The 26,798-nt window shown below is 35.2% G+C and overlaps 1 protein-coding gene across 1 annotated transcript in view; it reads left to right on the top strand.

Moving 5' to 3' along the window:
* The window catches only part of UNC13C (unc-13 homolog C), a 565,722-nt gene that overhangs the window by 223,166 nt on the left and 315,758 nt on the right, over positions 1 to 26,798 (top strand). The window contains 2 exon segments of the mRNA XM_070501335.1: positions 8,464 to 8,691; positions 9,668 to 9,809. Of these exon segments, the coding sequence (XP_070357436.1) occupies positions 8,464 to 8,691; positions 9,668 to 9,809 (370 nt within the window).

Below are 26,798 nucleotides of genomic sequence, written 5' to 3'. Positions count from 1 at the left end.
ATTCTGTGATTTCCTTCTCAAAATGATGATTCAATCTCTATTTAAACACCTCCAGGGAAAATTTCACACCTTGGCAGGTAGCTTAATTCACCATTAGAATATTCTAGCTTATACGTCAAAATTTGAACCAAGGCCTGCCTCCTGGTGAGTTCTACTCTTTAAGCCAAATCTTACCTCTGGAGAAAAGATTTAATAAATTGACTTCTATTGTATGTGACAGTCTTTCAAATACTTGAAAATAGTAGTCTTCCTCAAGTCTGAGCATCTAGAACCCTTATTATTTTGCTAATCCTTTTCTGAAGATATGCAGTCTATTAACGCAAGACGCACACACACACACACACAGAATAAAACAAAAGACAAAAAAATACATGTGGTCTGACCATGACTCATGCAAAAGGGAGAGTATTTAAAGTTACTTCAAATCGATTTGAGTTTGGTATTTCATTCCCATCAAGTTTTGGGTCTGTAACTTCTATACTTGCACTTGAGTGAAATTAGACCAGGTGATTATAAGACCCCGTTCACTGCTTCAGTACTTCCCTGAAGGCTCAGAGATGCCTCAAAATGCCAAGCAAGTTCCCCAAACAGCCTCATCTCAGCTCTTGTGTAACTGAGTTTACTTGGTGGTGGTTCCCTCACTTTACTGCCTTCCTGGCCCAAGGCTGACAGCCATTTAGAGTGGGAGACAGAAACAGGAGACCAATGAGAAACAGAAAAATCAATCTCTGAGAAAAGAGAACTGATTTATCCTTCTCCTCTCAGTTCCAGTGGCAGTAGCCAGGGACCACCTGCCTTTTCTTTAATTAACTCAATTGTGCCCTGTTATTTTTAAAAAAAGGCATTTCATTCTTTTCTGGAAACAGCGTTTGGTGGTAGAACATTGAATTGTAGCTAATGAAGGAGCAGTTTGTGCCTCTGAATGATAATATAACCCACAAGGAACTTGCCATGACAGTTATGGTGGCAGTTTTAAACTAGTGAAAAGCAAAAAAGTGTGTGTTGGCTGGGATGAGATTGTATGCAGAGTGAGACATATGCAGAAGAGAGATCATATGTAAAGTATTTTCCCTGATTATCTTTTCCAAGTAGAAAACAGACAACTTCAGAAATTGGAAAAAATATGCAAATAATCATGGTCCCTAACCCAACTGGCCTGTACGTCCTTATACATCTCCAAAGAAGGAATCCCAGAGTCCCACTGAATAAACATTCTGCCAACTTTTAGTTCCTAACTACAAATTTCAAGTACCTACATAAGAACAGAAAGTATTTCACCAAAAGTTCAGGAAAGTAGCATTTTATGAGATGTGTTCTTTTGTTCTGTGTGTTTCCCACTGACATTATGTTAAGCTTGTGTGTCCTCATTATTAGCCATTGCAAATTTATAACATTAACAAAATCTGGCTAGTGTGCTCCTGTCTGCAAACTAGATATTGATTCTCTTTATTTTATCTTCATGTTACCACGCTTTGCAACTGTAATGTCTTAAGATAGTCAGTTATTTGTATAATGAACAGCTACCATGGATGGGAGCTTTATTCTGGGCTTTCAGAGCTCAAAAGAAAGTAATGAATGTTGTCCATGGACTCAAACGTATATTCTAAAACTTAGATGAATAGATTTGAACACGTATCTTGGAAACTTTTGACATTCTACTCTTTCAACAGCAATTATGAAAAATGTGCTTATGTAATGAGTACTCAGGAAGCTTTGAAGTAATATTCTGTGTATCCATTGCTATAGGGTGGAGACCATAGTCTTTATTTCCCCAGAACCACAGATGTTTAGGGGGGTGTTTGAGAACAGAGTTGGAGAACCCAATCTACTGATTTTACTGAGTTCAGGCAATATATTATCTTGTAAAAAAGAATGAAGTAGATATTATAAGTAGCATTAGAATCCAGGTCTCTCAACACCCAGCCTGGTGTTCTCTCCTAATTTATAAAGAAATATACAAAGTTGACTCTAAGGGAAAAAAACGGAAAGTTGTTGAATTTTATTTTTTGTACTTTTCCACTTTCCTATATAGTACCGCTGTCTTTTAGACATTCTATGCTGACCAGACCGTGGCTTCACAGAGCTTCCCATCATGATGACTCCTCAAGTCCTGTCCTCTATGGCCAACCCACCAAGGTTGGGGTATGCAAAAATCACAACATACTTATTGCATTGACTTTTCAACAACACTAAGGGGGAAATGATTTGATGAGTCAAAGTGGGTAAAAGTGGAATCAATGGTTAAGTTACTTTAATACAATGGTCAATTTCTTAGCCCAAAGAAATCAACTAATAACAGAGCATTTTCAGGTCTTGGGTAGGCTTCTGTAAGGGGGTCAAAAAGAGTGAGTGTGCCTTACATAATGTCACAGAAGTAGTCAACATAACACAAGCAATGGATAGCTATATATCTCTATCTTTATATTTCATAGTCCTCAGCTACTTGAGAAAGATCTGTTTCTAATCCTGCCACCACTAGAATTTTTCAAAACCTCTCTGAGCATCATTTTCCATGTATGTGAAAAGAGTTAATAATACTTATCCATGCCCTCTAGCTAAAGACCACCAGGAACACACCTGCAGTTTTAAAAGTTCAGTTTATTACCCGTTGCTGCAAAGGAGAATGCATACCAGAGTAAAGCATAAGGTGTTTCAGTAAGAGGGTGTTAGAAAGCAGAGGTTTGCTCTGAATAGAGTGTTGTCTGGAAGTGAGGACAATTCCGTGTATGTTAAAAAATCTTATCTGCAAGGAGAGCAAACTGGAGTGAGACTAATAGCTGTATTTAGTAGAGAAACAGTGGTCACTCACAATAGTTAGGAAAGCGTAAGTTTAGTATTTTGTGGTTTGTGCAGTGACCTTGTTTTCATCCGTGCTTAGACAAAATTATGAAGTGGCGTCGTTTGTCTCACTTCAACATTATTCCAGAATGACCATGTGTGAGAGATGCCTGTGAGCTTGCTCACGTCCATCAAGAGAATGACATGGCCTAGCTGTGAGTGCCAGGCCGACTTCCAACAACACTGTGAACTAGTTGTAAATGTCAGCCAAGTTTCTCTCAGAGGCTATTTAAGAAAATAGAAATAGAAAGAAATCTTGTGTTTAAATTTTTCTTTTCTTTTATTTTGAAAAGGACATGAAGAAATCTATGTAACTAAAAGTAATAAGAACAAAAAGATCTTTCCTCCCTCCCTCCTCCCTTGTCTTCTTCTTTTTTTCTTTACATAGAAAAACTATTTTTGAAGTTGAGCACTTCTTTTTTTTTTACAACTAATTTGTTCCCCTAATCCATATAGTAGTTTTTGACTCTGCAATGATTGGGAAATCACAAGAAAGTGAGTATCTAGATAACGTTCCTGAGATGTAGTAGCTTTGACAGATAATTGCAAGAGTGCATTCTTGATTTTTTTCTTCTTTTAATATGCAAATCTTTCCAAACTTGTTCTAAAAATTTGCATTTACCAATAATGGGATGATTGAATATGGCGGGGGTGGTATAGGTGGAGGAGGAGGAAGGGTGGATCTTTTTCTGTTTGTTTTTGAACCCAAGCTCACTGACAGTGAAGTCACTTTATAGAAGGTAGCAATTATTTGAAAGGAGGCTACCTGCTCACATTCTCTCACTATCAGAGATGGGCTGCCTACAGCAGTGGGAGATGATGCTGGGCTAGATCTGTGCTCCTCTAATTATCTTTCTGTTAAACGTCAGTCCTTTGTTGTTTGTGAGAAATCATGTAGAGTGTGTGCTTTGATTTTACAAGAAAGAGGAGGCGGCTGGCTTCAAGACTGGGGGAGTTGCAGGTCTGCTCCTTGAAAAGATTGAAGGCATGTTCAAAGAGGTGGGTTAAGATTGTCTTGGACATAAAGCAGCTAAAGGGAAAGGGTAGCAATTGCCAACCACGTGCCAACTACATGATTTCATGGGAAAGAAAACAGAGAGGCACCAAAAGCAGGCCCACCCACATGATTTTACTGGGAAAGAAAAGAAAAGCAATCAAGTTTCTCATGGTAGAGACTGCTAGAGAGAGAAATGCCTCAGTATCAGACTGTCTGCAAGCTTTCCATGCATGATAACCACCTACCTCCTCTGGGTTCACCAGCCTCAAATCCAGGTAAAGATTTACAGATGTGAAAAATAGAAATAACCGTTTCTGCCAGCTTCTTTGAACTCTATTTTCTTTTATCTTCAAGCACCTCACTGGCTGCCATCTAACAAATAACTATAGAGCATTTAGCATGTGGCAGAGCTTGGGTGTGGCACTGTCCACGGGAGAATTTTCAAAAAGTTGCTGCACACGTCAAGTAATCATGAAGCTCAAAAACACTAAAATTCCTTGTTAATACAAAATTCTTTAATACATGCTTATATCTTCACCTTTTGACATTCTGCAATCCCTATACTTGTTCAGTCATTGGTATTGAAACTATATGCATTATCATTTAATCCTTACAATGACCCTGTCAAAGAAGACACTATTATTTCCTTTTGTTTATAAGATGAGAAGACTGAAGCTTTCAGAGATAAAGTAACTAGTCCGATTTCAAATGGTTAGTAAGTAGCAAATCAGGATTCACACACAAGACTGTCTCCTTCTATACCCAAAGCATCATGAGCTACTACGCTCTTTTGCCTTAACAGTGATTTTCTTGATGTATTTCTTCCATTTATATTTGGATTTATGCCCTTGCTTTATGCTGACTGTTAAGTGCACGAGGTAGAAAGGCCAACCAAATTCTGCTTTCTAGTGATGGGCACACAGCCTTTGTTTTCTGAAAATTCCAAACCTGAAGCCAAGAGCCAGGTGTATTTTGTCTTGTCATAAGATGTATTCCACAGCATGTCTACTATTTTACACTGAATTTATTCTTGTTTCTTCCAGGATCATGGCCTTAGGGCCAGAGTGTGCAAGAAGTTCCGAATATGTTAAATTAAACCCAGAGCCAAATTAAATAGTCAAATCTAGTAATCATTTTATTAACTGAGGTTGGCCTTACAGGCTAGCATGTAGGACATTCAGGTAGCCATATCAGTGGTGATTGATAAATATTCAAGAATTTTGTGAAGCAGTTGCTTGAAATCAGCCATTTCAGGAGTATTTACACCACAGAAATCTACTGCTACAAATCAGGTTTTGTTGTTGTCGGTTGTTTTTTTCTGTAGGGGAGGACAGAAAATGTGATCACTGAGTTTAGAAAGCCTCTATTGTTGTTAAGGAAGAGAGAAGATCATATGCTGAGAATGGAGGGTAATGGGGGTGCGGTAGGAGACCTGAAAGGGTAGAAATGTTTGGAACAGCTGTTGAGAAAAATAGGAAGGAGAAGAGACTGAGACCAAGGGAGAATATTGCAGTTGTCATATAGAAAGAGATAATTATTTGAAAGAAAGGCTAAAATTATAAATCGCCATGTAAAGGTGGCGAAACTGGGAATTTCACATGAAACATATATATAGTGGGTAATAAATAGAAATTAAAGAAAAAGTAAGGGTTCTAATTAATTGACTGTCATGTTAAATTGTGTAGAAGGGAACCCTGTGAGATAAATTTGCCTCTGTTTAAGGTTGAATTCTCTTGCAGTTTTGTTGTGCATAATTGTATTGTCTCATCTGTCAATTAAGTGTTTTTAAAAGTACCAATGATGTATTCCATTTGGATAATGTATTACACTTTATGGAGTGCTTTCACTGCACATTTCTCTTTTGACCTCATTTACTGTTGATCTCTGGTTGACATATTGCTGTATTTCAGTGAACCTACTAGAATTTCTACCACATACTTTGAAGGAAAACGCATACAAATGCAAATTTAAGTTTATTTCTGATGACTGAGATAAACAAAATAAGCCTGAAGGAAAATTAAAAAAACTCAAAGTGCTGGGAATACATGACAAATTGCAACTATTTAAGAAATAGTTTCATTATAAAAATAAGATATGTGGTGTTGATAAACAATAGGGCAATGGAAAGTACTTGTAGATCAGTGACAAAAGTTAATTATGAATTAGTCTCTGTCTCTCCGAACTAAACAGATCTAAGTTGAATCCTTCTCTTCAGATGAAAAACTGTTAACAGTAGAACTTTTAAAAAGCTACATGTTTTTTTCTAAATAACAGATAAAAGACTTAAACATAAGCCTCTGTTAACCTGCTCTACCCAGATTGGCGATTTCAGTTTTGGGGTCTGTCTATTGTCTGTATGTATTAGAGAAGATACTCTACTCCAACATTGAAAGCATTGATGAAAGATTTCAAAGTTAATTGTCAAGCTTTCTTAATTAATTCTTTAAAAGGATTCAAGAGGTAGTCATTAAGTACAGAGATTTGATTCCTTTGGATGAAAAATCTCTTGACATTCTAGCTTTGAATTTAGTAATTATTGCTTGAATGATGAGCACTGTTATGTGGGTGGTGGTCAACTGGCTCTTCCTGAATTTGGAAAAATAATCCAAAATATATTCAACTCTCCAGAACTTTAACATTTTTTCCTAGAACCTTTGGGGGCGTGAATAGTTACAATAATAATACTTGTTTATAAATTTGGGGGAGAGTCACATTTTTATGGCATTTCTAACCCTTTGAACATTCTTAGGAAAACTGTCACAAACCAAACTTCTGGGGCACTTTGAATCTTGCAGTTAACTTTTTCAAGCCACTACTGTCCTTTTGTTTAGAGAATATTCTAATACTTGAAATAAAATGTGCCTATTGGGTAGTTGTAACTATTTAGTCTAGCCTAAGTTAGTTTTACATTGTAAGAATTATGCACTTTGGAGTTAAGCCGTTATTGATAAATTACAAACATGCTTAATTGCTTAAAAGTGTATAATTTACAAATTTGTATCTGTTCTAGGGCTTGTTTTAACAGATGACTAGGGCATTTAAAATGTCCTTTCAAATTACCTTAAATGGATGCATTAATTTTTAGTATTCTTTTTTCAAATGTGGTTTAAGTCCTCAAAGATATTTTAAAAACTTGTAAAGACAGGAAATCTGCTCTTTCTACCATCAGAATATTCATTTCTTTTAGCTTCCTCTAATTACACCTTGATTACTATGAATGTATTTCTTCCACTTTAGAAAACAAAAGTTATTCTTTCAAATAAATGAAGATTTTCACTAAATTACTCCTGTCAAGTTGTATATGAATTTATTATAATAAAAGTTAATAATTGACCTTTCCTCTTTCATCTTAGCTTCTATACTTAAATTGGGCTTAACATACAAAGATTAGATTCAAAGAACATTACTGAGGCTATCCTTTGTGGCAGATAAATTATTCCATTTAATCTCTAAACATTTTATGATATAATAGTATGCCTCTTTCAGAAATATAATATTTCAAACAATTATTATACAATTTGGGCGATACTTGCAGTTACATAGATGAAAACTAAAACAATTACTAGCTTGAACACACGTCTTTTTATTTTTTTCACTATATCTCAATTGCTCTTGGGCCAAAAACTTCTTGGTTTCAGCAGTTACAGTTCTTGCAGACACTGTTGCATCGGCTTTTGCTTTCTCACTTCAAGTTCACTAAGGAACCATGAGAGTTGGGATCATTGGTCACTGTTTACTTGCATAATATTGGGCAACCTAGAGTTTACACAAAGCATTGAGAATACCTGGCTGGTAGTTGGAAAAGGTAAGGGACTCAAAAATGGACTTTTTGAAATTCTTCACTGCCAGAAGGATTTGTATTATAAATAAAAATGCCCAGAACATTGACACCAATCATAAAAAACAATGCCTTAGAAATCAAAAAGGTTTTGAGTAGAAAGTAAGAATTCAGCCTGTTCAAAACTGTGGCCATATCATAGAATGAGAGTTCAAGTCTGGGGTCCATCAAGTACCTTACAGATCATGTAGCCCAGTGATTTCCAAATCCTTTTTAAACAGCAGAACCACTTTCTTTCCAAGTAAAATCTTACCCTATACATACTTCAATATATAACAAATAGCAGTGGTATTTATTATACAAGAAAAACTTAAGCATTTAGTTGCAATAAATTCCATCAATAAAGATAATTAGGCGCTTTGGATGACCACAAGTATTTGAAATATTGATTTTTGAGTGACATTTGTCATATATATCCAATCTACTTCTCAGTTTTGTTTTGGTTACCCATTGAGTAAATATGTGTGGTGTATAACACATTTGCTTGTGTGTGTGTGTTTTGTTGTTTTTGAAAATTTAAACCAAATAATTGCACAACTCCTGGTTTAATCCAAAAATACAACTGAAAAAAGCAGGGATCAGGGAGGTCCATTTACTGGTCAATAACACAAGGCCTGGTTGTTCTGAATCTCAGTGTAGGGCTTGTTCTGATATTTTCTGAAAAAGCCACTCTGACTCCCCAGAATGAAAGCATTCATTCATTCTCATGTTCCTTCTTTTACTCTCTCTCTTAGGCCTTCAAAAAGTGACTTCACGTACATTTACATCACCATTGATTTTTCCATTATAGGAGCAGCAGAAAAGAGTTCTAGGCATGGTGCCGAAGACAAGACTCAGACCATCATTACAGCTATGAAAGAAAGAATGAAGATCAGGGAGAAAAACAGGCCAGAGGTGTTTGAAGTAATTCAGGAAATGTTTCAAATTTCTAAAGAAGATTTTGTGCAGTACACAAAGGCGGCCAAACAGAGTGTACTGGATGGGACATCTAAATGGTCAGCAAAAATAACTATTACAGGTAAAAATAAGTCCCCCTTAAAATTTTTGTTCCACATTGAGATTTTTATATGTCTTAGAAATCACTACCAATAATAATTATAGGTAAAATAAATAGAATTTTTCAATCTTGTCAATATTGACAAGAAGCTTTGTTGGTACTTCAAATTTCTAAAATATATACTAGATAATTGAAGTAATTTCAGTCTGTGTCTTATTCTAATCAAAAGCTCTTCCAGAGGAAGGAAGTTCTGTTTTACAATACACTCATCAATACCTCACAATTTACAAGAGATTATCTTCGTTGCTGCCTGCTACTGATAAATTACAAGAGTAGCCAATAGTCTCTTCAGAAGAGTTGGTTTCTCTTAATGAGAAAATGAGTGTCATTTTACTTACTACTGGATCAATATCTCTCATTAATTTGATCCTTGAGTCAAGGCAATTTGAGCTTAGTAATGTCTAATAATTTGAACTTCTAAAGTTGCTTGTGACATTAACAGCAAGTGCATAAGTATTGTGTCAATGTTTACCAAGCCTCTTAACTTACTCATATCATACTTACAAGGTAAAGTAAAGACGCTTCTTTTACTAGGTGGAGTTGATTAATATTGACAGCAAACTAATAAATAAACAAATTTTAAATCACAGCCTTTAGAATTACGTTGGATAACTTTTAGCGTATTTTATGTGCATCCTCATTTCTCTATTTGTGTATACAGTAATGTGAATATAGCTAATATCTATGTGCATGTCTACGTATTTAGCCCCTAATCATTACAGGCAACAGCAAATATTAGTCAAAGGAAGGTTTCAATGTTCAGTGTGTTTGTTGTTTTATTAATTATTTTTTGAAAGTTTTGTTGCTTATGAAATGGAAACAATGGGGATGTATCTGCAAACCCAGGGGACAAAGCCATAGAAAATGTTTCCTTCATTATCGTTTTTTATTCCTGAGGAAATCTTTATGTTAAAATGTTTATTTTGGTTTATTTTAGTGGTTTCTGCACAAGGCTTGCAGGCAAAAGACAAAACAGGGTCAAGTGACCCCTATGTGACAGTTCAAGTTGGAAAGAACAAAAGAAGGACTAAAACCATTTTTGGAAACTTAAATCCAGTATGGGATGAGAAGTTTTATTTGTAAGTACATAATGTGAAACTATTACAAATATTTAAGAATTTGAGAATAAATTTGACCAGCATGCAAAATATACAAGCAGTAATTATCTCATATTTTAATAGTATCTATGCAGAAATCACAAAAAAGTAAAATTAATCAACTCACTTAATACTTATAATATTTATTATTTATTCTTTATGTTGGGAAGCAAGTGAATAAAAAGAATATTTCAAACAAAAAAAGGTGGCACAGGTTGGGTGACTTTGCAGGAGAAAAGAAAAGATTACAAGATGATCTATAACTTGGGTAAACCCAACATAACCAGGAATTTACAGGCTTGATTCAGCAGTATCTTGACATCTGAAGATTTATGAGTAAAGGCAATAGAGAGCCTTTGGGCATTACCTGGCATATCACACCTTCCCCAGCCTATCCTGGTGAAGTGGTTGATGATAACTTTTGCAACCTCTCATTTTCCGTGAGGTCATTTATTTTTAAACCTCCTATGTCTTGCACCAAACAAGAAGAAATCATTTTTCTGTCAAGAGTTCTTTTCTTTCTACCAATCCTTTTTGGAGAGACTTAAAATGACTTCAAATTAGCATTTGGTAGAAAGGAAAATCCCTACCAGAGTTTAAAGGCAGTCCTTTCTATTTCCTTCTCTCTTTGCTATTGGTTTAAACATAGATCTTGTTGACATGCTAAGTAAGCAAACCCAACACATACAGCTTGTTTGGAAATGTGGGCAATTGTGTCTAAGAAATATAGTGTGTATATATGGACTGATAAAGGGAGTGTTAAGAAATAGATTTGGAAAATCAGTTGGGGCCAAATAAGAGAGGGTATCATAGAATGAGTTAAGGGATTTGGATGGTTTCTCCTTCGGACTGATGGAAGAAACTATTTTAATATTCTTTTGTTTGTTTAGAGGAGAAAATAAATCAACTGATAGCAATATATTCAAGTTCTTAAAACCAGCAAGTAAATGAATAAAGCAGGACAAGGGCAACAAAGGGGATGGAGAGCGACCATGGCAATCTTGAGAGCAAGTGACTGTTGGAAAAGAGGCAGCTTCCACTGCCTTGCTATTTATGCAGATACAATGCAGCTAGAGCTTCCAGTTTCTCAGGAGAAGCTGGAAATTCAAAAGTTTACAAACAGTTTTGTTGAAGTAAAATTGACAAAACATGAAGTTTACATATTTAAAGTGTACAATTTGTTAAGTTTTGACATATGTTTTCCTCCATGAAACCATTACTACAGACAAGATAATGAACAATCATATCCATCACCCCAAAAAGGTTCTTCATGCCCCAGTGAAGCCATCCCTCCTAACCTCCCAACGTCAAGGCCATCACTGATCTGCTTTATGGTGCTGTAGGAGATTTTTCATTTTGCATTTTATAGAATCTTATATAAATAGATCATATAGTATGCATTCTTCTTTTTTGTGGTTTCATTCATTCAGCATAATTATTTTGAGATATATTCATGTTGCTGGGTTCAGCAATACTTCTTTTCTTTTATTGCTAGGTAGCATTTTATTGTATTAAAATATCACAGTTTCTTTATGCATTCACCTTTTGATAAACATTTGGTTTAATTCTAGCTTTTAGCTATTAAAAATAAAGCAGTTAGGTGGAGCCAGCCCCATGGTCAAGTGGTTAAATTTCCACACACTCTGCATCGGCAGCTCCAGGTTCACAGGTTCGGATCCTGGGTGAGGACTTACTCCACTCATCAGCCATCCTGTGGAGGCATCCCTCTTACAAAATAGAGGAAGATTGGCACAGATGTTATCTCAGGGCAAATCTTCCTCACACACACAAAAAAAATCAATTAAAAAAAGCAGTTAGGAACACGTGTATAAATATTTGTATGGACATATGTTTACATTTCTCTTGAAAAATATACTGAGGGGTGGCATAACTGGAAGATATATAAGGAATAGGTTTAACTCTTAACACTCTTTTTCCCAAGTGGTTGTACCATTTTACATTTCCTCCACCAATGTATGGGAGTTCCAGTTCATACACATCTTTCCAACCCTTGGTAAGGCCAGTCTTTAAAATTTTAGCTGTTTTAATATGTGTGTAGTGATATAGTGATTTTATTTTGTATTTCTCTAACGGCTGATGATTTCAAGCATCTTTTCATGTGCTAACCATGTATCTTCCTTAGTTAAGTGTCTGTTCAAATATTTTGCCCATTTTTATTGTTTTTGTATACATTTTATAGTTTTATGTTTTACATTTAGGTCTATGATACATTTTGAGGTAATTTTTTAATGTGGTGTAAGTTATAGACCTGAGTTCAATATTTTGCAGATGGATATTTAATGGTTTCTGTACCGTTTTTTGAAAGCACTATCCTTTCTCTACTAAATTGCTTTTGCACCTTTAATAAAAATGTGGGGGCCAGCCCCATGGCCAAGAGGTTAAGTTCGTGTGCTCTGCTTCGGTGGCCCAGGGTTTCGCCGGTTCCAGTCCTGGGTGGGGACATGGTACCACTCGTTAGGTCGTGCCAGGGCTACATCCCACAGGCCACGACTGGAAGGACTCACAGCTGAAAATACACAACTATGTACTGGGGGGCTTTGGAGAAAAAAATGAAAGATAAAATCTTTAAAAAAAATATGTAGATGTATTTCTGTATTATTTATTCTATTCCATTGATCTAAATTTATCATCTGTATGCCACTACCACACAGTCTGGATTACTATAGATTTACTTTATGATAATTCAAAGTCAGGCAGTGTTAGTCTTTCAACTTTTTTTCAATTATTTTATCTATTTTAGAACTTCTGAATTATTTCTATATGAATTTTAAAATCAACTTTTCATTTTCTCACAAAAAATAAAAAGCCTGATATAATTTTGATTGCCTTATTGCCTGGGCTAAGATCCAGTATTTGCCAGGTAGCAGTGATAAAAGCAGACATCCTGGCCTTGCTCCCATTCTTAGATGGAACACATTCCTTTCTTGATTAACTATGATATTAGCTGTAGGTTTACTGTAGATGCCATTTATCCAGTTGAAGGCTATCTTCTATTTCCAGTATGCTGAGAGTTTTGATCAGAAATGGATGTTATATTTGTCTAATGCTTTTGTTGCGTCTATTGATATGAACATATGATTCTGAATGTCATTTTTACAAACTTTCCTCTGAAGATATTTTTCTGTTGTCTTGGTGGTTGCATTGTTTTCTTGTTTTCAGTGAGAAATCTGTTGTTGTTCTCATTTGTTGTTGTTGTCCTTTATACATGTCTTTTTTTCCTGCCGGTTGCTTTTAAGATTTTGTTTTGTTTACTCATTTGCACAATTTGATTATGATGTGCCATGATGTAGTTTTCTTTGTTTCTGGTGCTTAAAGTTTATTGAACTACTTGGAACTATAAGTCCGCAATGTTCTTCAAATTTTGAAAAACTTTGGCTATTATTTTTTCAATATTTTTTCTGTCTCTATCTTTTGAAGACTTATCTATATATTAGGCCTCTTGAAATTGTCCCACAAACCACAAATGCTCTGGGTCTCTCTCTCTCTCTCTCCCTTTTCTCTGTTTTGCTTTGGATTATTTCTATTGCTATGTGTTTAAATTCACTAACCTTTTCTTCTGTAAGGTCTAATCTACTATTAATCCAAGCCCCTGCATTTTTCATATCAGATATTTTAGTTTCCATCTCAATAAGTTCAAACTGGGTCTTTGCATATTCCATGTCTCCACTTACCTTTTTTTTAATTAAGACAATTTTTTTGGAGAAGTTTTAAGTTCAAAGAAAAATTGAGAAGAAGGTATAATGGTTTGCCATACATCTTCCACCCCTACACATCCATAGCATCTCCCTGTTGTCAACATCCGCCACCAGAGTGGTACATCTCTCACAACTGATGAACCTACATCAACACATCATCATCACCCAAAGTCTGTAGTTTATGTTACGATTCGCTCTCTGTGTTTTACATTCTCTGAGTTTGGACAAATGTATGATGACATGTATCCATCATTATGGTATCATACAGAGTATTTTCACTGCCTTAAAATTACTCTGTGCTCCACTTTGTTGTCCCTCTCCTTCCTCCCCAAATCCATTTCAACCACTGATCTTTTTACCATCTCCATAGTTTTGCCTTTTCTAGAATGTCATATAGTTGAAATCATACCATATGTAGCCTTTTCACGTTGGCTTCTTTCACTTAGTAACATGCATATAAAGTTCCTCCATGTCTTTTCATAACTTGATAGTTCCTTTCTTTTTGACAGTGAATAATATTCCATTGTCTAGATGTACCACAGTTTATTTATCTATTCACCTACTGAAGAACATCTTGGTTGCTTCCAAGCTTTGACCATTAGGAATAAAGCTGGTAAACATCCAAATTCAGGTTTTTGTGTGGCCATAAGTTTTCAACTCCTTTGGGTAAATGTCAAGAAGCACTATTGCTAGATCATACAGTAAGGGTATATTTAGTTTTTGAAGAAACTGCCAAACTGTCTTCCAAAGTGTCTGTACCATTTTGCATTCTCACCAGCAATAAATGAGAGTTCCTGTTGCTCAGTATCCTCTCTAGCGTTTGGTGTTGTCAGTATTCTGGATTTTTGAATATTCTAATAGATGTGTAGCAGGATCTCATTGTTGTTTTAATTTGCATTTCCCTGGTGAAATATGGTGTGAAGCATCCTTTCATATGTTTACTTGTCATCTGTATATCTTCTTTGATGAGGTGTCTGTTAAGGTTTTTGTCCCACTTTTTAGTTAGGTTGTTTGACTTCTTATTGTCAAGTTTCAAAACTTCTTTGAATATTTTGGATAGCAGTCCTTTATCACATGTGCCTTTTGAAAGTATTTTATCACCATCTGTGGCTTGCCCTCTCATTCCCTTGATACTGTCTTTCTCTACTTAACTTTTTGAACACATGCAAAACTTATAATAACTGTTTTGATGTGCTTGACTGCCAATTCTAATGTCCGTACCTATTCTTGGTTAGTTTTGATTGATAGATTTTTCTCCTCATCATGTGTCCTATTTTTATGCTACTTCACATGCTTACATTTTCATACCGGATGCCAGATATTGCAAATATTACCTCATTGATTGTTGTATATTTTTTGCTTTCTGTAAATATTTATTGCTCTGGAACAGAGTTAAGTTACCTGGGAACAGTTTGGTTCTTTGGATCTTGCCTTTAATATTTGTTAAGTGGGAATGAAGTAGCTCTCAACTTTAGGCTAATTATTCCTCAATACTGAAGCAAGACTCTACTGTGTACTCACTCTGTCTACTGACTCATGAATGATAAGTTTTTCTAGTCTGCCCAGTAGAAACAATCACTATTTCTGGCCTTGGTGAGTGTTGGGCACTGTTACATCTAATCCTTTCGATGGCTCTTAACCAGGTCTTGGGTAGTTTCATCATATACATGCACTTATCATTACTCAGCTGATTGCTCAAGAGGAACCCTCTGCAGATTGTTGAGTTTTCCTTCTGTTCGTTTCTCATTTCAATATTATGCCTCTGACCTCTAGCTGCCTTGGTCTTCCCAGATTTTTCTCTCTGTCTTTTCAATTCAGAGAGTCCAGTGGACTCTGCTTGGGTTTCCTCTGCTTGCACAGTGGCCTGGAGACTTCCTCAAGGTAATAAACTGAAGTAATCGAAAGGGTCATTTTGTTAGTTTATTGTCTCCTTGGGATCACTGTCCTTCATTAACAGATCTCCAGTATATTGAAAACTACTGCTTTATTATATTTTGTTCACTTTTTGATTTTTCTTATAGGAATATATCTCCAGTCTCTGTTACTCCCTCTTGACTAGAATAGAAAGCCTATAAATCTGAATTTAATTGATAAGCAAAATGAAATAAAACAATATAAAAGCCAGCACAAGGCATGTGGCATGCCAAACAATATAGAACTTCTGCAGATATTTGCTCTGTAGGTTTCCAGTTACAATCTGTGAAATAAAGCATCCATCCAAAGGAAATACAGTAGTAGAAATATTTATTCTAATATTTTAATCCTGCAGAGGGTCCCCCTTGAGAAATCAGCTGAATAATCATAAGTGCATGCATGTGAAGAAACTACCCAAGGCCAAGATAAAGGTCACCCAAAAGAACTAGATGTGACAGTGCCCATTGCTCATCCAGGCCAGGAATAGTGTTTGTTCCCACGAGACAAGCTAGACAGCCTCATGATTCATGGGGCAAGTACACAGAAGAATATACTGGAATAGATAGTTAAAATGTGGATTATCTGTAGTCTAGTTTTCCATTTTCATATAATTTACTATACCCTATGCCTCTGTTTTCCTTTTGAGAGGAAGCATCATCTACAATGGCAATAATGATATATCTATTTTTTAAACATTATTTTCTAGTAAGAAGAAATTCAAATTTAAGACCATTGCACCCTGCTATGCATATTATATATAATTTGCATAATTTTTTCACAATATTTTTCATTGTACTGACAAGATATTTATGAGCATTAAGTGAACTTACAGGCATAATTATTTTCTATGTGTCTCCTAGAATGTCTAGAATATCAAAACCTAACGCCTAAATTTCCCATAGTAATTCTTTATGTTGTCAGTTTCCTGAATGCCAAGATTCCATTCTTATCATTGAGGTTCTATATCCCTGGTTCCAGAAATACTATTTTGGATCTTCCTGTGAGAGTTTTCATTTTACCATGAAAATGGCATGAGAATTGCAAACTTATCTTCCATTATTAGTTTTTTGGGGGGGGCAGGAGGAAATGAGTTCATAGTGAATTTATGTGCAGATTTTGAAAAATGCATACGTGTCACAGATGAAGTCATTCATGCCTCCTACTACCTTGACAGTTCTGCCCTGTGAACTAGAATATAAAAATGTGTCCTGACATTCTGAAAATAGGACGTCTTACTAATGATATGGCTTTAGTTTGCATTTTGGGCAATTTAGTTAAATTCTGAGATTTAGCTTTCCTAATATGAAAAATTAGAGTGATACATACTTCACAGGATTGTTATCTTTGTTGAGATGATGTATATAGATCTCATGGCACTTGCTAAGCATTAGAAGTGGCAGTTGTATTATTAGCATTAGCAGTGTTAATGACATGATCACGTCCTTTGTGCTGAGATTCAGGCTTAAAGCAAGCATGGCAGTAATACTTTCATGTCAAAAAAGTTACAACCTGAATAGTGGAGCCTGGAAAAGACCCATGAACAAGAAATAAGTAGAAAGAGCTGCTGAAATAAGCATTAGAGAACTGAGATTGGGCAAAGGATCTGAGAGATTGTTTTATCCAAAACCCTCATTTTACTGATGAGAAAGTCGCACTTCAGACAGCTTATAGTAGAGCCAAAACTTCAAAGAAGCCCTCTTTTATGAAGCCATAAGTAACAAACAAGTAAAAATAAAGAGGTGTATTTTTTCCCTCACCCAAACTCTTCCCTTGGAAAAAGTGCTGTTGATCTGAACCAGACAGACAATCACAAAACTGGTTAACATGAAAATGCAAATGAAATCATTTTTTCAAATTTTTTTGGTTTGAAAGCTTGTTTTCCCATTGATGGCACTTGAAGCCCTTGAGAGATTAATGCTGAGTAATTTCAATTTTAATTTTACCTCTCTTACTATGAGTTAAAAAAAGTTTGAAATTTTAATCTTCAAAAGACCATGGATGTTGTATGATTCTGGAATGGGGCACTCTAGAGAGCATTTGCATAAAATAGAGATGAGATCAATTGAGCTCTTGCAGAAATATGGGTTAGGAGGGGTTTAAAACACCTGTAATTTTTAAAATATCACATGAGGATTAATTAAGATAATATATATGAAAGCACGTTGAAGATGATAAAGTATTACATAAATCTAAGCTGATAATTATCTTTGCTCTTTGATCCTAGTAAGTTGTATATTTAATCACTTCATAACTAATTATGACATTTGATTTTACTTTCCTATGCTACAGTTAATGAAATGTTTTATGCTTATCATAAACCATTCCCTCAGGAGGAAAGGGAGTAACTTTTTCCCAGTGAATTCTAGAGAGAAAACAGCAGCATAGTCTGCTCAATTGGAATAAGAAATTTTGGAGTTAGGAGACATGTATTTCATGTATATCTTGATATTTTGTTTTCTAGAGCACTCTGTGGGACTCTATAGTTTATCCTTGGTCCTCATTTTTGCAAAATTCTGAAATAAAAACAAAACTTCATTCTGTCTCCTTCCTAGAGGGGAGGTAGGTCATAGAGGTAATAAAAGGAGTGTGTTGGTTATTTTTTTTTAATTGGTATTAACCATTGGAGTCAAAAATTATTAATAACAGAAAGTCCAGGCAACACATTGCCTGTCATAGGAGTGCAAACATGCCCTCGTTTATTTATGGTGGTATTGAATAGGCCCAGCAGTGGTGTTTAAAGATTCTGTTTATGTAATTGGCTAGACAACCAGCTCCACTTGCTTAGTGGGGTATCACTTAAATTCCACCCACATTTCCTGAGTGCCCGTTACATGCAAGCACTGTACTAGGTCCATGGAATGTACTGACTTGAAGAGTGACTTTATGTTATACCAAAATTTCTCCGGCCTGCAAGTTTATAAACCTGAGTTTCAGAACGGTTCTGGATCGAACATACTTCCTGACCTCCAGGAAACCCCTTAGCCTTTTTAAATCTCAGAAATCTCGACATGGACTCAATAAACTTGTTGTTAAGAGACAGTGTACATGAAAGCTCTTTTAACACATAACCACGAGAAACCCATAATGCTGTTGTTTATAGAAGCATGATTGCCCTGGCTCTCTGAAGCATATACCAGCCATGTTCAATTCACAGCTACCTAGATCTGGTGGCACAATCTTCAGGTCCCTGGCTTTCCACCATGCCATGTGCTGCTCAGTGTGAATTTAGGCGTGAATTAAGCTCTATAGGAGATAGCTTATTTAAATACTACAATTAAATAAAAATATCTTCATAGCATTTTTAAATGACAGCCTAAATGTAGTTAAGGATTTGATGTACTACATAAATTACTAGCATAGGCTTTTCCCAGGCTCCACGGGAAGGGAACATTTCCTGACTTGTCTGAGCTAGCTCACAACAATGGTATCTGCATCAGGAAGTCGTTTGTCAAGAAGATAGTCCCACAATTGTCTAAAGCAAGAAGGAGTTTAGTCACACTTTATGGCATTAAAAGTTTGTTTACTAACCCTTGTCTACATTGTGAATATGCCTGGCAATATAGGAGATTCACTCACTGATACTGCCTTTCACTTAGAAAGTGAGATTAAGCCACATGGCAGAGGCAGTGGAATAGCATTTACTTCATCACTGCCTCATACCAGAACCTACGGGTTTTACAATACAGAGAGGAAGTGGGTGTGGAAAGAGATCTGGACTGAATTTGGTGAAGTATGACCTTGGGGTCACCAAAGAGAATTGATTCACAGTCAACAAACCATAAAATTTCAGATCAGAACAAATATTCTGTAGACCGAGATGTAGGCGGCCATGTAATTTACTTAGTTTTAACTTAGGTTCAAGTAGAATTCAAACAAAATCTCCCAAATCTTTAGGGAGCAGTTGGATTAAAAACAGCAAAGCCTTGGGGCAATGAGGCCTATTTTGTAGGGATCCCTTTTGGGAGGAAGAAAGAGAGCTCTTCACATTTAAATTGGTCCATGAAAAAGGATTAGGAGGGAACAAATTTTATTATATGGACACAGAAAGCCCTTGCAGGAATCCAGGAAAAGCCAAACAAGTATACTCCAAAAAGGCAGAAATTATTATGCCCTTTTGTTCCTCTCTTTATTTTCCTCTGACACTTTCTTCATCTCTGATTGTCTCTTCCTCTCCAAAATATTTTTTCTCTCTCACTGTCTTTCTCTCTATCTCTATCTCTTTCATCTGTCACTGTGTATCTCCTTCCCAGCCTCCCCTTCTCTCCCTTCTTCCTCTTCTTCTGTGTACTCTGGTCTGATTCCTGATCACTACTCAATAGCTTTCATATCATTAGCTTGCATGTGGTTCATAACAGCCTTGGCCCTACAGCCATGTGTCTCCCAACTCTTGAATTCACAGTTTGCTGGCAACAAGCTTCTTTGCATTTGTAGCCAATTATTCCAATTCATCTTTAGGAAACAAACCATGAAAGTTATGAGGTATTGGTCAGGCTGTGATCAGAACATCTTAAACCCATTAATTGTGCTTTGTGTGAGGAGGGGAGAATAGGGAAGTCCTGGTGGTCTGCTGGTGATTGATTTAAGCCTGGAAATTGGAGCAATTTCCCTTAGCGGAATATGTCTAGTAAGGACACTATAACCATCCGAATCTATCAAGCATTTTTAAGACCCAAACACTACAATGCAAGTCAACCTCTATTTGCTTCATTTCCACACCTCTTGGATGTACCTCATGTGTGGACCAACCATTTTAAAGGAACAAAAAGGAGATTAACATGCTAGTACTAGTCCTAGGCAAGCTAGAAGTTTGTTGATCTCTGTTGACCCAGAACTGTAATATCCAACTTCTTGGAAATTTTTTTTCCAGTACTAGTTCCAACAATCATTAGAGGAATAATTCATTCAACAAATATTTATGTGTGAGGCACTCTCCTAGGTGCTATAGACGCTGAGGTAAATATGAAAGACAAATGTTCCCTCTTATAGAGCTTTCATTCTAGTTGGGGTGGAGATGGTGCTGAGACTAATATCATCAGCTAGGGAGATCCAATCTTAGGAGGTTAGGTGAGAATGGGCAGTTCTGCATGGTTCTGCCATCTTGGCTGGGCTGGACAATAGAATAGTTATTTACCTCTAAATAACGTGTGTTTAAAGGATTATAAAATTTGAAAGCTGGGTGAAAGAAGTTCTAGACAGGTAAGCATCTTATTGAAGAAATGTTAAAGTCTAGAAGGGAAAATCTAAAACCAAAATCATTGCAAATATCCTAATTATAGGCACTGATATTTGTATAGCTATTGACTGTATCTCAACTCCCATCACATGTATTATATTTCACAACTATCTTACAAAGCATTGTTGGTGTTGTTGTTGTTGTCATTTTACAGATTAGAAAGCTAAGGCTCAGGGAGGTCAATAGATTGTTGCTAAAGAACTCATCCAACAAGTAAAGTATAAGAACCAGAACTCATATCCTTATCCTCTGTTATCACACTAAATGCCCTTTCCACAGTGCCTTATTCCCTCACTAGTGTCAATCATTCAAAACAGCCACCCATCAAGAGCCATGGCAAAGTCAGTACAAAAAGCCCCACATTAAAAAGGTAAGTGGAGATGTGAAAGTTATTTAAAAAATAAAAGCCTGAATTTGAACTTTTGGAAATGAAAAATACAATGTGTAAAATGAAAAGTACACTGAGTAGGAATGACAGCAGATTAGACATTGCAGAAGAAAAGACTATTGAATTTAAAGACATAATAATAGGAAAAATATAAAACAAAACACAGAGAAAAATATTTTAAAACATAAGCAGAGCAAGTGAGATCACTTCAAGCAGCCAAGAAACATCTAATTGAAGTCCTCTAAAGGAGAAGACAGAAAGATAGGTATAGAAAAAATATTTGAGGAAATAATGGCCAAATATTTTCCAATTTGATGAAAATTGCAAACTCACAGACAAGAAGCTCAATGAACTTGAGCATAAGAAAATGAAAAAAATTACACCAAGACACATCATAGTCAAATTGCTCAAAACCAGTGAAGAAGACAACATCTTGAAAGTTTCCAGAGAATAAAGACACACTACATACAGAGTAAGAAAAATAAAGATGGCAGCAGACTTCCTATAAGAAGTGATGTTAGCAATAACACAGTGGAGCAACTTCTTTAAAATATTGAAACAAAAACTTTCAAACTAGAATTCTATACCCAGATAAAATGCTTTTCAAAAATAAAGGCAAAAAATATTTTTTTTAAAGAAGGCAAAATAAAGGGTGTTCTTTTAGACATATAAAAGCTAAAAAAATTCTTTTCCGTCTGAGCTGCACTACAAGAAATGTTAAGGGAAGTCTTTCAGGCAGAAGAAAAGTGACACCAATGAAAATGTGGATCTATATAAAGGCACAAGAATGAATAAAGAAACTGGAAATACTAACTACATTGACAAATAAGCTATTATGTTACTATTTAGTTTTATTTTAAAAATGACTCAATATTTAAACAAAAGCAATAGTTTATTCCTGGGTTAAATAAATTATTAAATAATAATTAAATAGTAATAATTTCATGAAAGTCTGGGGACAGAACTAGAAATATACTATTTTAAGGTGTTTATACTATGCAAAAGTGTATAATATCATTTGTAGATCGACTGTGATAATTTAAAGATGTGTACTATAAACTATAAAGAAACCACTAAAATGACAAAACAAAAATGTAATAGCAAATTTGCCAGCAAAATAGAAAAATTCAATGATAAAAATTACTAATAAATTCAAAAAAGTAAAAAAAAGGGAAAGAGTAAAAACCAAATGAAGAAAATAGAAAATAAGTAGCAAGATGACAGACTAAAACCTAAATGTGTCAATCATCACATTCAATGGAAAAACTCTAAACACTGCCATTAAAAGGCAGAGATTATCATATTGAGTAAAAAAGCAAGTCCCACCAATATCCTGCCTATAAGAAATACACTTTAAATATATAAAGACACAGATAGGTCTACTACTTGTAGGTCTGCTACTTAGAACACTTTACTCAACAAGAGCAGAGTAAATGTTAATTTGGAGAGCATACAGAACGTTTGCATGGGTAGCAAATAAGCATATGAAAATATATTCAATGTCCTTAATCGTTAACGAAGCTGAATTAAAGCCAGAATGGAACACTATTTCATAACTAGTAGAATGGTGTGGTTTTTTTGTCTCTTTTTCTGTCGTTCTTTCAGACCAATTGACTTTTTTATAAATGCATTTGATCTACTTTGTTATTTATATCTCAATATTTTGTTATTTTATTGGTTGCTTTAGGATTTATAGTATATATCTTTAAATTATCACAGTCAACCTATTAGTAATATCATATCACTTCACGCACAATATAAAATCTTTATAATAGTACACTTCCAGTTGTCTCCTCTAGATCTTTATGCTATTGTTGCCAAGTGTTGGCAAGGATATGGATGAACTGGGATTCAACTTCATGGCTGGTGAGAATACAAAGTCGTACAACCACTTGGGGAAACTGTTAGTTTCTTGAAAAGAAAGCATGTGCCCATACGCACACTTGTATGCAAGAAATCATGGCTGCTTTCTTTGTAATCTCTAAAGAGAACACCCCATATGTTCATCAACAGGTGAATAGATATACCAGTTGTAGCATATGCATATACTGAAATACTACTCAATACTGAAAAGGAAAGAATTATGGGTATATACAACAAGATGGATAGAGCTCATAATAACTATGCTGAGTGAAAGAACTCAGAAAAAAGAGTACATACTATATAATTCCATTTCTATAAAATTATAGAAAATGCTAAATGCAAACTAATACTAAACTAATAATGTAAGACATCGTATCAGTGGTTATTGGGAAGTGAGGGAGAGAAAGGATAGAAGGAAGTAATTGCAAGGAGTCCAAGATAACTTCTGGAGGTGATGGATATGTTAATTATATTGATTGTGGTAGTGGTTACATGGATGAATATATATGCTAAGACCTAATAAATTATACACTTTAAATATGTGCAGTTAATTGTACGTCAGTTGTATCTCAATAAACTGTTAAATAAAATAACCTCTGAAAAATTAATTTCATCACTCTATTAACACTATTTCATTAGTTATGCATTTATGCTCTACAAATTCAAGATCATATAGAATTGCTCCTTCTAGAATGATGATGATGATGATGACAACCACAATGATGATGATGTCAATGACCTCCATCACCACCACCCCTTCTGTGCTGGCATTTTATAGTTTACAATGTTCTTCTATACATCTAATATCATTTAAATGCCAGAAGAAACTCAGTGTCATAGGCATTTGTCCTCTCACATTTACAGCTGAGAAAAATGAGTCTCAGACTTTCCTGAAGATATTGGTAGTAGAGCTAAAACCCCAGCCTCTATGTTTTTTTTCTAAGTACTTGACTCTCACTGGAGGTTTCTGGAGGGACGGATTGATACATAATGGTGGTATAAGTTTTTCACGGCTTAGTCATTGATTTCTTTATGAAAAGTCATGACTCAAAATTAAAAGAAAGTGCCATCTTAGGCAGATCTGCTTGCATTGACCATTTTTTCTCATTAGTTATACAACATTTTAGAGCATTTTTAATATAGTCCCTAATGATTTTCATGTCTTTTTTATATGTTAATGTTGTTTGCCCACCTAAGTTTTGAGCAGCTTGAGGGTGAGGACATCTTAAAATGATGTTACATAGTAAGCCTAAAAATATGCTTAATGATTGTTTTCAAATGATAATTTCTAAAGTTAATTTCTTACCAATAAAACTGTCTGTTATAAACGTTCACTGCTAATTTCTTTTGCACTATTTCTTCACCCTTATTTCTTTCTTATTAATGTTTGCTCAATGACATTTCTTTCCCAAGAAATTTCAAAGATATGTTTTTGTTCTCTGTATATGCTACTTGAGCATTATTTGGTTAATTCAGACATTTTTTTTATTTGTTTCTACAATATGTGTTTTCCTGCCTGATGAAATCTTCCCAATGCCTTTTTAGTTTTCACGAGACGTTTGTTATTTTCTTCCAGTTATGTTTCTACCTAATAAACTTTGAGCTGCTTTTGATTAGATTGGACCTGAAGAGACAATAAAAGGGACACAATGTATTTTTATTTATTTAAAGCACTGAAATAAGCAGTAGGAAGTAACCACTTGAGGTTTCACTATGATTAGATCTTGTCGTCCTTTTTCACTCTGTCCTCCCAGATCTTGAGGACAAAGTTAAGAAAACACAGGATGGAAAACTCCCACTGACTCTGCTGTTGGGGGAGCATTTAGCATGTCTTTTTTACCCCAAGATCATATCTAAGGCTCTTGCTGCCATTAGAGATTTATTACTTTATGAAACTTTGCCATTGACAGATAAGTACATGTGTTGGGAAAATTCTATCAAAAAAGGAGACACTAACTTTATTTTTTTAACACTGCTAATATCAGGGCCATATTTAAAATGATTTAAAGGACGCTTAATTAAATATTTAATTTTAAGCTAATGTTTATTTGTACCTTGCTTAGTTCCAAGGAGGAGTTGAAACAACTAATCCAGTTTTATTTTTCAGTTGTATTCTCAGTTACAAGGATTAAAATGAAACTAAATGATTCAAACCCAAACTGTTTTGTAATTCAGAAGTATAGTTGTGGAGAAAATGATAAATTGGGAGAATATTAAGTTGCTGATACATTTATGCACTGGCTTTCCAGAAACTCTTGGAGGCCGGGGACTACTGTAGAGTGAGGTTCCTTTTAAGTACGAGTAGTAGCCAATGGACAGTTGGTCCCTTTAGAAGATTTTCTGTTTCTGGAAAGGACATCAGTGCAGCAAGAGTGGCTGTCATGTGAATGCTGTCTACTAGTGTGGCTAACTTTTCTTACCTTCTGTGGCCATCTGGCCCTGACCTTAGACCTCGGACTGTTTTGCCTAGCTTCTACTCTGCCTTTTTTTTTTAATGCTAACACCCTACTCTGAATTTATCCCTTATTTAAAATCGTATCCTCTTTCTTTATCTACAGTCCCTAATGAGTATGGACCTTGCCTTTTTAGAACCCCCAAGAAACTCCTTAACAGCCAGAAGTTTTGACTGCCTCCCACTTTAGGGCAAAGGTCAGGAAAATATTCTCACGTGAGCTTAAAATCTTTAGATTTCCTTGACTAGACAAAATTAATCCATTGTCTGTTGGTAGACGTCCTCTAAAAAATGGCTGAGTTTCTTGAAAAGCATTTCAAGATAGTGTCTAAGTGATCCCCTCAAGGATCATTGCCATTTGCAAATGAATCAAATTTAGTAAATCTTGAGGATTTCCAGGGCTTCCTCAACTTTATAGTTATTTGATGCTTTTCTTTACTTGCTTTTCCACAGCACAACCACCACTAATTTCTTCAGTATCTTGATTAATAATCAGACTAGGATTTGTGAATGTACTAGTTTTTTTAATCTAATAGAATTTCTTGTACTTGCCAAGTACAAACTGGATTTTCAATTAGGACACAGACAAGGCTTCATTATATAAAACTCATTACTAGGTCAAGCCATATGAAATTACTGATATTTGACTCTTTTGACCTCCAAAAAATTGGCAATTTCACACGGTTCATCTTAAAGTAATATCTTCTTTTAAGATGAATTCTACCTGAATAATAAGTATTACCTTTTTATCATCTAGAAGGTAATTGTTTTCGTATATTTTAATTTGACTTATATTTATAGATGATCAAATTGGGTTGTTTTATTTTCATTACACAAACTTTTAAAGTTTGAAAACTTCCAAATAAATGTTCAGCTAATTTTTTCATCTAAATTTTGGCTAAATTGTTCATAATTATATAGATTCAACTTTAGTTTTCAAAACACTTTCGTTTAAATGATAAAGGGTAGCTATTGCAGGTGGGCACCAATGCCAAAGTATCACAGGTGCTGTCAGGTGATTTGCTGTGTTTGTGGAGTGGCTTGGTGTTTTTTGTTTTTTTCATTTTGGATTCCATCTCTTTGTATTTTCCATAACACCCAGCAAAAGGGTCCAGAGAGGACTGAAGTATAACCAACGTTACTATTTACGAATTCTTAAGCACAGTTGCTCCATTCCAGATAATTGGTTGAAGGTTAGATTTAAGTGGAAAAGTTAATTGGAATGTAGGATTTCTTAACATTCCTTCTCTTTAGCAATTCCTTGGCGATTAGTGCAGAAGTTTTCCATAAGCCTGTGCTGTGTTACTGTGTTGCTGATATTTGGAATGAGAGGGATGTTTGTTAATAGTATTTACCTTTATGATTGTCACTCCTGAGTCAAGTATGTTGTTCAGATAAAGTGTGG

This window comes from Equus asinus, chromosome 2 (genome assembly GCF_041296235.1).
Source record: "Equus asinus isolate D_3611 breed Donkey chromosome 2, EquAss-T2T_v2, whole genome shotgun sequence".
Classification (NCBI taxonomy): domain Eukaryota; kingdom Metazoa; phylum Chordata; class Mammalia; order Perissodactyla; family Equidae; genus Equus; species Equus asinus.
The sequence above is the reverse complement of the archived record's forward strand: the minus strand, read 5'-3'. Positions and strand labels throughout refer to the sequence as shown.